At 39.8% G+C, this 12,067-nt stretch overlaps 1 protein-coding gene across 1 annotated transcript in view; it reads right to left on the reverse strand.

The window, feature by feature from the left end:
• The window catches only part of LOC119648453, a 117,964-nt gene extending 109,866 nt beyond the window's left edge, over window positions 1-8,098 (reverse strand). Inside the window, exon 1 of the mRNA XM_038050209.1 lies at window positions 7,854-8,098. Coding sequence (XP_037906137.1) covers window positions 7,854-7,906 — 53 coding nt within the window. The 5' untranslated portion in view covers window positions 7,907-8,098. The remainder of the gene's footprint in view (window positions 1-7,853) is intronic.
• Window positions 8,099-12,067: the final 3,969 nt, after the last annotated feature.

A 12,067-nucleotide genomic window follows, 5' to 3' on the forward strand; every position in this document is an offset into this window, starting at 1 on the left:
TATAAATGGAGCGTTTTCCATCCGATGCCACTCACGGTCACGCTGCTCCCAGGGCAGAGGTGAGGCAGCGTCTGAAGAGTTGCCTCTGCCCTGGACGAAACCGTTTGTCCTACAATTTTTAATGCCTTATGTCATATTATGCCTTATACCACTACCAAATTTTTCGTTTCTAGCTTGAACTTAAGGGAGGTTTTCGGCTAAATTTCTAAAATATCCTAATCAACTATGATATTATCAGCTTTATTTGTGCATCGGAAGGGATGTATTTTTAGGGCTAGATTTTTTTAGATACACCACTGAGATTTTTCAGATTTTTCAGTTGGATAGGTTCTGAGAACGAGACCTGTTACACTTTTTGGAGACATATTTTGAACCCTCGCTCCCGTACGTTTCAGCCGATATCAAATATCAACAAATAATTTCGGAAAGTACTAATTAAGCCCTTTCATTTGATACTCCACATTGCCATATCCTGTAAAAAAATTGCACTCCCTTCCGCATGTATGGGGAGCCCCTTCTTAAACTCAACACAAAATAAACAGTTAACAAATCGATTCAAATAAGATTGTGTTCAACACAAAACCTTAAAAACGCAAATCAATATATTATTTCATCTCTGAGAAACTCAATTTTAGGAAAACTCTACTAATTGCAGACTGAGTGTGAAAAGCGGCCTTCAAACTATCTTCGCATTGCACGATTCTTGTTGCAAGCAATCACGCAAGCAAAGTGGACCCGTGCTATGTCAAAATTGTCAAGAATCATGCTTACTGAAATTTGCCTAATATTTGCTTGATTTGTGGAGATCTACAAAGCATAGCTACTTGCTAGAAGAATGAGGTAGAATGGATCCCGTTAATAAGTTACAGTATTCGGCGGCAGTTCTTACTATCACGACCTTAAAAATTAGGCCAATTCCATCACAAGAAAAACAAGACCGTACCACAATAGATCCGCCTCCATGTTTGACCGCCGGCAGTTGGAATTTGACGTCCTAACGTTTTCCAAAAAGTAGTCAAATATAGCGAATCCCTTCTGTTGAAAACAGCGTAAATTTTGATAAGCCGAACCATAAAATGGGGGAGTACAATCTTTGAAACTCCATTCACTGTACTCTTTCACGAATCACCTCCAGGAATTGTCGTCGTAGTCGAGAACGCCATTTAAGCGGATCTTTTCACACAATAAGGACAAGCAGACGGTCCTATGCCTCTGTTGATTTCCTCGGATTTTCGCTACCCTTCTTTCTTGCAACCGTGTTCAGGTTATGGAATTTTAGGGCTTGATGCTTCTTTCCTTAGTAGCTACTCTCTGACTAGTGCCTTTTTGTAGCATTTTAACGATAAAGATCTTCAGTTTCTCGGACAGTTATTTTCTAACAACACAATAAAACAACAATAAACTAAGAAAATTTCTTTGAGAACGTTTTACCCACGATAAATAAACCATAAATCGGAAAAATTACTTTGAGCACGAAATCAACACAGGATACGAGAAAGAATTTTTGAACATCTCATTAGTAAGTTTTGCAGCTCTTCAAGCGCGGACGTCATCAAGCAAATTAATTCGATCCCAACAAATACATATCTGCATGTTTGCTATGATTGCCCTCACTGGTAACAGGAAGGAAGTTACAGCAGGCGCATCGATATCTGTCCCCTACAAGAAATCCGATGATGCCAAAAGCTGCGACGTAGAAGGCGAACGCGATATAAATGGCTAAATATTCGTCCACTCAGCATGGTGTCAGTATTGCCATCTCTGAGAGTTTCCGTGACGCCATAGAAAAGCTCGACCAATTTGGCGACCAGTTGACGAAGCTCACCATTATACCAACCGATCGCACAATTCATTACTTCAGCGCAAACGAACCGCAGACAGGTCAACCCAAAGGTGCCCTCCGGTAACTAATAAAACAAAGATCTGTAACGTTCCTGATATCATGTGGATGAAAAGACGGATGGCAACGAGTGTAATAAAGAAAAAATGTTTGGAGCCTGCAGCGAGGGTGTCTGTGGTGCATACGCGGTGAAGTAGTGAGTAGTGCGATCAGCTGACATAATGGTGAGCTTCATCATCAAATCATTCGACTTCTTTAATGTACCGCGATGAATGAATGAATGAATGATTCTTATTCAAACAGGTCATTAACTAAATCTAAGAATGGCAGCAAAAATAGGAACAAGCTTGTCAGAACTTGAGAACAATTAGTTTTATGTGCTAGGGACCATTTGTTCCAATACATATTAAAGAAATCATAAATTCGTAATGAGTTCGAGATAAGATTTGATCCCCTTTTACTTTTGTAAGGTAAATCATCACTTTTTTCCCACGACGGACGGGACACTCTGTATTAGCACTCGTTTGACAAATAGAGGTGTGGTAAAATCTGAAACCGATGTCGACCCAGTTCTTGGGGTTTTCAGTGAGATATTGGTCGTCGCAGCAAAGTAGGTATTTCACCCTGCAGCCCTAAGTCATCTGACGAGATCCAATAACTGCTCCTCGGCAAATCCCAAGTAAGGACTGAGTGGAACTTAGGTTTCCACGAATCTTGAAATGCATTTGAACCATTTGTTCCCTTCAGCATGCTCCGATTACTTGATTTGGAAGGCTACCGAAGGAATCAAGTTTTCACAATAATGTGAATTCCCGTCCATCGTGGATACTTGCGTTCAGCTTTATGTTATCCCGCTTCTGTGGCCCTGTCACAGCCTTGATAATGAAACTGAAGCGCAGCCTCATAAATAATAAAAAAATTAATACCGAAAGATAGACTATGTAGGTGACCCACACCCCACGAAAGAGTGAGCAGGAATCATAAGGAGTGATGTCGAAAAGGAAGGTGCAAAGATACACATCTTTCATAAAAAAACAGATTATCGACCCGAAATAATAATCCATAGACAGTTCCAACATATGAGCTCATTACAGGAACAACAATTAAAAATCTTCCAAATAGAGAAATAATCTACTAAATTACTGCCAATGAGCGACTGCGAGTTAAGTAAGACCCTAAGGTTTGGGAAATTTCGCAAGCTTCCATGATTCCGCAATGCAGAAAGGCAAAACCTTGGCAATATATAAACGACAGTCCAGCCTTCAGGTAGCCTGGATATTCTTCGACTATACAGCAATTCTTACCGCGCACTTCAATCCAACTATCCGGGATGAAATTGCTAATATGAAATAGAGTTGATAAACCACCTGAATATACATACAAGCTAAAAATTCGCTGTCTCATCTTAAAACCGGCTAATTCAGCATAATTTTTAGATTTTGTTTCACACGGGAATACTACTACATACAATCATTATTAATTTATTAAACTTAAGTGCATTTTTTTACAGAAAATTCTACAGAGTAAAAAACAAGCCGGGAAACCGGAAGCTGGACGCTTCAGGTACGAAAGGTTTTGTGTATTTTTTTGTACGTAGCACGTAATATATCCATATATTATGTGAGAGTATCCACTTTCGGGTGATATTGACATTCATAGTCTTCAATTTTCAAAGAAGCAACAAATTTGAGGTATTATAACTTTGTTAGTAATAGTGCGATTTCCACCAAACTTGGTAAGATCATGCTCTATATTATAGCCTATATCACTGCAAATTCATGGTATTAGGATGAACTTAAGGGGGGTTTCTAGCCAATTACAAGAAATTGTAGTAATATACTATTATTAACTTTATTTAAACAGATATCGGCATGGAAAGTATTTCGGAGCCCAGACACCATTTAGTGGCAGCCTCCTGATTTTTTTCAGATTTTTCGGTTTGGTAGTTTCTGAGAATGGCCCCCTTAAAGAAGTGATCACTTTCAAGCCCCCGCACTCCACGTTTCCAAGAAATGCCAAAACTAAGACCGGCTTCGAAGGAAAGTACTAATCGAGACCTTTAATTTGATACCCCACATGACTATATTTGATGAAAAAAAATTTTACACCCCCCTTTTGCATGTATGGGGACCCCTCCTTAAATTCAACGTAAAAGGATGTAATTCACTGTATGCGTGAGCGTTCACAGTTCCCACCTTTCTACCAAATTTGGTGTCAATCGCTATAACCGTCTCCGAGAAAAATGCGTGTGACGGACAGACAGACAGACAGACAGACAGACAGAGGGACAGACAGACAGACAGACGGTAAACTGATTTTAATAAGGTTTTGTGTTTACACAAAACCTTAAAAATCAAGCAAGTCCATTAATAAATGGCCGAAGTCTTAGGAAGTATCCTGAAAAATGTGATGTCGCAAGAAAGTTTTGTTTAAATTCATATGAAAAATATGACTTTTATAAAATATCCTAAACTACTACGAGTTTGTCATTGCAATTTTGCGGAAGGTTATTTAATTTATATTCTATTGAATTAGAAAGCAAGAGCAAACAAAATGCATGCGTCGTGACTGTGAAACTCCTCTCAAATGAACACAGAAAAAACATTCTTTTTCTCCAAATTTGAAACACTAGCCATGAAAAGTTAGTTAGCAGGGGCTGTTAAGGACTACGGAGCAAGTAAGAAAACCATGTCTTCATCGGTAAATGACATCTTTTGGATTAAGTTACGAAGAATATATGGGACGTGAACAATAACGTGCAACAAATCCTTTGAAAAATGGCTCTAGTTTGGGTCGAGCGAACGTTTAAACAAAAAATTGTATCTTCTGACGATAAAATACTGGACATTGTAGTTGAGCAAGCAACAAGAGTCCTTCGCACAATATCTCATCTGATAAAAATTCTAATCCAATTAGCTTGTAAAAATTACTTCTAAGTCGTTTCAATTCAAAAAGGCAATATAGAAGAAAGAAGAAAGTCGTTGCTCGCCTGGATGGCAACGGAGCCCGAGATACTGGTGAATCGGGATTTGCCTTCAAAACGGCCTTAGAAAATAGAAATTGCTAACCTTCTTAAGAGCCGAACTCTACCTCTACCTCTTACGCGAAATAACATTGCCAAGACTTTGAAATACAAGGAGCTATTGTACACAGTGTCTGGATTGCTCAAGTGGCTAGAGAGCTGGGCTGTCGTAACTGAAGGTCGTCAAAAAGTTATAAATAAATTTTAAACCGCTCTAAGGTCGCACAACAATTTTTTTCTAAAATTGAAATATGATGAATATTACTACAATAAAAACTCAGAAAGGTAAAAATTTGTCCGCTTATGGTGTTACGCTGTCGCAGCGGGAAGGTTTGGATTCAAATCTCACTGGTCGCAGAGGGATTTGGTATCGTGACTAGAAATCGGATACCAGTCGACTCAGCTGTGAATGAGTACCTGAGTTAAATCAGGGTAATAATCTCAACAGTGTACTGTAGTGTACCGTTAAGAGCTTGAATGAGGTGCTCTAATACACTTCAATATGGATTGTTATTATTATTGCACATTGCCAAGTATATATGTTACTTTCGAAGGATTTCACTCCATATCACAATGCGTCAGAGGCAAAAGTGATCTTAATACTTTGGACACCATCCCACACCCAACCACAGGAAATACCTTTGCTTATTTGGATATAAATAAGAAAATATATACTTAGCGCATATATAACAATGCTACATCACACTGTTTATTAACCACCAAACAATAAAATAGTACCACAATTTAACAGAAACATCTCATATAAGTCTATTTTGAAATCGGACCAAATTTCAATAGCCGAGCCTAACACCACAAATACCATAGGAAAACGCATGGGTTGAATCATCAATTTCAAGTCAGCAAATAGGCCCTTAGGGATTCCAATCAAAAAATAAACCGATAAAAATGTTGTTATTCCAAAAATGAAAAAATTAAACTCTGCAGCATCGTGATTATATCAGAAATTCTTCTACAGTACTACGCAAAGTACAAAGACATCTAACAAAAGTCCATAGATTTGACTTTATACCCACAGAACAGGGAACTTAACTGGTTCTTAGACCACCACAGAATTCCAGACCTTATAGATTTTCGGATTACTAAAATCCTGAATTGCGATCAATCAAATGAAAAGTAAACTGTTATTCAAATTATCATCAGATGATTCTCCGATGACAGTCTATATAAACCGCTATAATTTCAAAAAGACCTCAGCAGTCGCACCAGGAAAAATACTACTAACTGTAATATCGCTAACGTATAAGTTCTCATAATTTAATTTAATAATAATAATAAGCGATCACAGGCACAACTTCTTCATCCCAATTTAAGCATCAGTTATCAGCAAAACCCAAACTTCAGCCCTATTCAATGTCAAGTAAACGAAAAGAGAAACTTAAGAGGTGAGTGGCAAAAATGCGGACCTCCATCCGCCAAATCAAAATTATCAGCTGCGCCCAAAGAACTTGGGTGAACTCTAGAACATGAATAGGCAATGTTATAAATAATTGCCTTGCAAGCCTAAATCCAACAAAGCTAACTGAATGCTCACTGTGGAATGCTACTAAAAATTGAAACCTGATCTGATAAGTCCCATATTTAATTGCTAAATTGAGATTGAGGAGGACTAAAACAAAGTCCTAAATGTCTGTTAGTCCAACTCGTCAGAAACGATTTTATATCCAACAGAGTAGCCCTAAGAAGTAGCAAGCAAGCTTTTTAAAATTAAAGTCTATTGCATCCCCCGTGTCGTCGGAGATCATCTCAATCCCTGGAAAACGGCTAAATACGACCAAATCACTGTTGTCAGTTCATGTCTGAAGAACCTCCTCGAGCTGCTATAGTGCACATACTACAATTTCTGGTCGGCAACTCGAGGTAAAATGAAATTAATATTGTTCAGGTTATTAATGCAAAGGTGGTAGTGGTCCACAAGAGAGCATCCTTGGACCTCTTTCCTACTTCCACCGTATGTCCAACTTATCATCCAACAAATATTTTCTGATATGTTTCTGGGTAATTTGACAACTTCGAACTCGCACATACACAAATTGCGTACCGCAAGGAATACCGAAGCAAATAGGCAGGTTGCTCAAAGACAGTCACATCACTTTGACCATGAAACATGTTCGGTTAAGCAAATTATACAAGCAATAAAATTCTGAAGGGTCCACCTCAATAGACGCTTAACCAGAAATTTTGAAGCTGAGAGGACCTAGATGCTTTGAAGACCGAAAATCTTCACTGGCTAATAAAACAATCCAAACCAATCCAAAACGGTGTGAAATACAAGATTCTTCTCTGTAGAGGGAAAACTAAGTCTGTTTAAACTTAAGGTATTGAGCTAGATGGAAGTTTCTGGATCTCAAATCCCGGGCTTCTGCAACGAGTCCAATCGAAAATGCCAAGAAAAATAAAAGCTGCACCATAGTTTATTAAAAACAAAAACATTCATCACCTTTGTTGGGGAACGATACAATATTACGATAAAATAATTAATATATAACTGAATTGGAAACCGATCCTAACATATGTATGTTCCAGCCCGAAATCTTTTAAAACAAACAAAAAGTCGTGGTACTCTGTGAATTAGAAGTTCTGTATATATAGTATAGATATCCCCTAGGATTACGAATATCACTCTGAGCGTTGGCAAGGAATGATGTCTGAGTATAGTAAGATTGTTACCTAACTTATTGTAAACCTCTTCAGTCAAATTCACTAATAATGGGAAAATATATGATATTTAAATTGCATCCTCCAAGAATAGCACGCACCTCTAAAAACGGAAGTTATTCATTATTTGGAAGAGATCAACACATGTAGTGTCCCTACCAACTCATAAAACCTTAAATTCCACTTCTTCAGCACCATTTTCCAGTAACGGAGGCACACCGACGATTAAAAGTGTTGAGAATCGTCCTTCATGGAATGCGATAGAGTAAAGAAGCTTTCGCGGAGATCTACATATTCCTATTTGCGGTAACTTACCTCCAAGTGCGCCTGTGTCTTCCTTCATCCATTTTTCCGCTACAAGGGTCCATGTGGGTCCGAAAACGAAGCAGATTTTTAGTTCTTTTGTGTTTATCTTGGCAGATCACTTTACAATCCGTTGCCAGTAGAGCACTCAAGGGGTCGTTGGGTTGTTCTTCACGCCGTCAACACACTTATTTTGTGTAGCACGAAAATCGCGAGATCAAGTTCACTAAATTAGTTCGTGTCACACTAGAACGCGAGGCAGCCAGATGTTAACGTTAACAGTTAGTAAACACATTTCCCCCGTTTAGATGTTGTCTTGCATCACGGATGGATTCTCGTACACACTTTGAGTATCTTCTAGCGCACTAATGCGGATTGGCGCCAAGAACTGATCAGATTGAAACGACCTCGCACTTTTCGATTTCGCACCTACTCTCAATCGGCCAGAAGCCAGCTGCCCGTGAAAAGTTTCAATTTTCACTTTTAACTCGCGGCGCTTAATTTATTCCACCTGAGCCACCAACATGCTTCGAAGATGTAACAACGCCGGATAGTTTTTTGTAAACGGTCGTTATGCTTCCATTACGTAACTTCCAATTCAAATATGGAGCATCATGCACTGATTGCTGCCTCTAACGACCTGCAGTCACTGCTTGCTTCCAAAACTCCGTACTTAAAACAAGAACTATTACTCTTCACGTGGGAATATATCCTTTGGGATGATCCTTGAGAGGTGGCTGAGTCTCTGTTAGCAGTGATACTAGTGCAATTCTAACCGACCAACTGGTGAAGTAGGTGTGAAGCGAACCGCAGAACAATACAATTTATATAAAGGTGGCTATTACGCCAGCTGCAGAGCCGCTAACCATCTTCCCCATGGGTTCATCTTCTTTTGTCTTCGCTCGTGGTCTACTGTGCCTGTACTCGGTACTCGCACTTCGCTCGCAGAAGTGCGGAAAGCAAGAAGCACTGATACCGACGCGGAGTCGATATGAGGCACTGCTTCGGGTAAGACCTGCAAGGTTCTTGATTTTTTTCTGCTCCTCCGATATACATACTGTGCTCCGAATAAAAAGTAGACGAATCTGTACCAATGATAACTTCCCGAATCGAATCGAGTCATATCATGCCGGCAATGACTCTCTAGAAGGCGTAGTCGGAATATCATTGAGATTCTGGCATGGCATCCACCATTACCTTAACTTTTCACGAACTCCACCGCAATCCAATTTGACTCATCATCGTATGAGTTGCAATTATTTTCATTAGCCTTCAACCAAATATGTCTAACGGACGAATTTCTCTGATTGGAACCAATTATTTTTCGGTGTCAGCGAGGCACTGGTTTAAAAGGTTATTCAGAACCCAAGACCCAGAACCAAGAACGGAACAGTTCTCGTTTATTACAGGGAAATTTTAATGATCAGGGCATGGCATGATACAAGCATAATGAGCGGGCAGATGGCACAATAGGAAACATTAGGTATTGGTCTAGTATAAACCAGCACGGCGAGGAGCGCGTTGACATCGCTTTAATGGCTGCAGAGATCCAATAGCCTCCATGCGCTTTGTTTGTTCTTCGAGAGGCTGCACTAAATTGCGCAATTCATAGTCATCATGGAACAATTTGTCAGAGATGCCAATGAATCATTAAAACGGTAATCCATGCTTCTTTCCATTACCTACCACCATCTTATGCATGAAAATGTATCTAATTATGATTGACTTAGAACAGTACAAATGAATTTCGAGCCACAGTTCCCTTGTTTCGCTCACCAAAAATCACAAACAATATTGTAGATACAGTAAATCTTTCATTTACGTTTTTTTTGGAATAAGCTTCTCTTTATTATAAAGAGAATAATAAATTTTGAGTTCTGAAAACTAGCCATAAGCGACGTTCCGTGCCAACGAAATGGAATGCTACTTTCTTCAAATATTGTTATTTCAAATCTTTAACTAGTTTATTCGGGTAGTCTATCAGCCTTATTTTATAGCTATCCACAAAGTTGTAGGGAGAGAAAACCAGGCTCGGAGTGAAAATGAATCGGACCTGCCAACAATCGCATAATGAATCTAATTTTGGAAAAGTTTCTCTATTCCGGTCACCGCGAAAACTTCAAACCCCTTCTTGATTAAAAGCTAACCTTGAGCTGTAATCTAGGGTGCGATATGAAGGTTACATTAATTGTCATGTCGTTGTGGATTGATTCGTAAGCGAAAAGTACTTCTCTCCATTCTGCAGCACTGTGCTTTTGTACCCTGGAAAAGATTGCGGTAGTAGACGCGAATCCTGGGAGATATTATTGGCGCCGGCTATCGCAGGACGCCTTCTCATGAGCTGGGAATCGGTTTCTAACAGGAGCTTTATACCAAAGTTAAGAAGCATTACAATTTTCCAGTGCTCCGCATCAACGAAAGCGGCCAATATAGTTTCCTAACGGTGACATTGCCATGGTGCTGAGTAATTTCGTCGAACCCGGAGTTTTCTCGAAGGCTAATGAAAACAAGTCGGAATACCAGAAGCTCGCGCTTCGAATATAAAGGTTTTGTATTCATCTTAAAATATTTGAGAACCTTCTACGTATGAAGCTACTATTCCAACCTATTCCTTCATATTTTTCCAAACTACAAAACATATGTACATATTCCATTACAGTATTATACTCACTCTAAACAAACAAACTGCCTATTTCCGACTACTGTACATTCATATGAACGTATATAAACTCGTACCCATATTTCCGATTTATTTCGTGTACAAAAGCATACATGTGTACATATATAGTACGTATATTTTATACGGCTGGTTTAATTTAAAATTATATCTATCTGAATTAGACACTACCCGCAAACTTCATTAGCAACTATACTATATACCTATATATACACATGTCTGGTTGGAGTAATTGATATTCATATACAACAAACTCCACTGTCCTGTCGCTCGCAAGCCTACCAAGTTCAACTTTCGTAAGGCGCACTTCGAAGGTCTGAACTCAGCCCTGGCGTCAATCAACAGGGTCCCCCTCCTCTCAGCATTTACGTGTAACCAAGCACTCAACACTTTCTATACCATTTTATCCGATCTTCTTCCTTGTTACGTTCCCTCCTCTCCTAAGTGCTTACGCTCTTACCCTGTCTGGTTCACCACTGAAATTCCCAAAAAACCACGTCAAAAACAGACTGCGAGCAAGAAGTTCCTGTCTTTTAGAAACATTGCTGACTTCGTTTTTTTCAAATCCCTTCGTTCCTCGGTCAAATCCTTAAGACGTAAGTCCAGAAACGAATATTTGTCAAGCGTGGAAGACTCACTAAAGCGCGGAAACCTTAAACCTTTCTGCTCCCACATTCGCAACTCCCGCTGCCCTGCCCAGTTATCCCCTCCGTCCATTAAATTCTCTGGCTTCTCAGCTAACTCCCCCCAACTATCTTGTGATTTACTCTGCCGCTACTTTTCGTCAGTTTATGTTCCCCCTCCTTCCCCCGAATCCATCCCGATAGTGGATGTAGCCTGCCCCGCATCGCCTACCATTCCCCTTCTTACCCCTATCCTTGTCGAATACCTCATTGGCAAACTTAATGCCAATGTCGGACCTGGCTACAATGGTCTTCCGAACCTCTTTTTGCTCAAAACTCGTAAGTCCATCTCCCTTCCCCTATCTCTTATTTTCAACAAAAGCCTCGAAGAGAATCATTTTCCGGGCTTGTGGAAAGAGGCTCTCACTATCCCCATTCACAAAAGTGGCGATCGTTCGCTAGCTGAGAATTACCGTCCTATTTCCCTCCTCTCCTCCTGTTTCAAAATCCTAGAAAGATATGTCAGCGACTGGTTGTCCGCCCACTTTGGCCAATACATAGTGAAAGAGCAACACGGCTTTGTTAAACGTAGGTCCACTGCCTCCAACCTGCTTGACTTTACCAACTTTGTCGCCAAATGTCTAAATTCACGGCAAGAAGTGCATACCATTTACACTGACTTCGCGAAAGCCTTCGACACTGTAAATCACAAGATACTTCTATCCAAACTCTCGTCTCTAAACGTTCCCATACGACTTGTTTTATGGCTTGCCTCTTATCTTTCCAATCGATCTTGCCGCGTCTCTTTTGACGGCTGTACTTCCCGCTCCTTCTCCCCCTCTTCTGGCGTCCTTTGTTATTTTTATTTTTTATTAACGACCTTCCTCCCCTCCTTTCTTATCCCTGTTTGCTCTATGCAGACGACC

The sequence above is a fragment of the Hermetia illucens genome, chromosome 2 (assembly GCF_905115235.1).
Source record: "Hermetia illucens chromosome 2, iHerIll2.2.curated.20191125, whole genome shotgun sequence".
In the NCBI taxonomy this organism is placed as follows: Eukaryota; Metazoa; Arthropoda; class Insecta; order Diptera; family Stratiomyidae; genus Hermetia; species Hermetia illucens.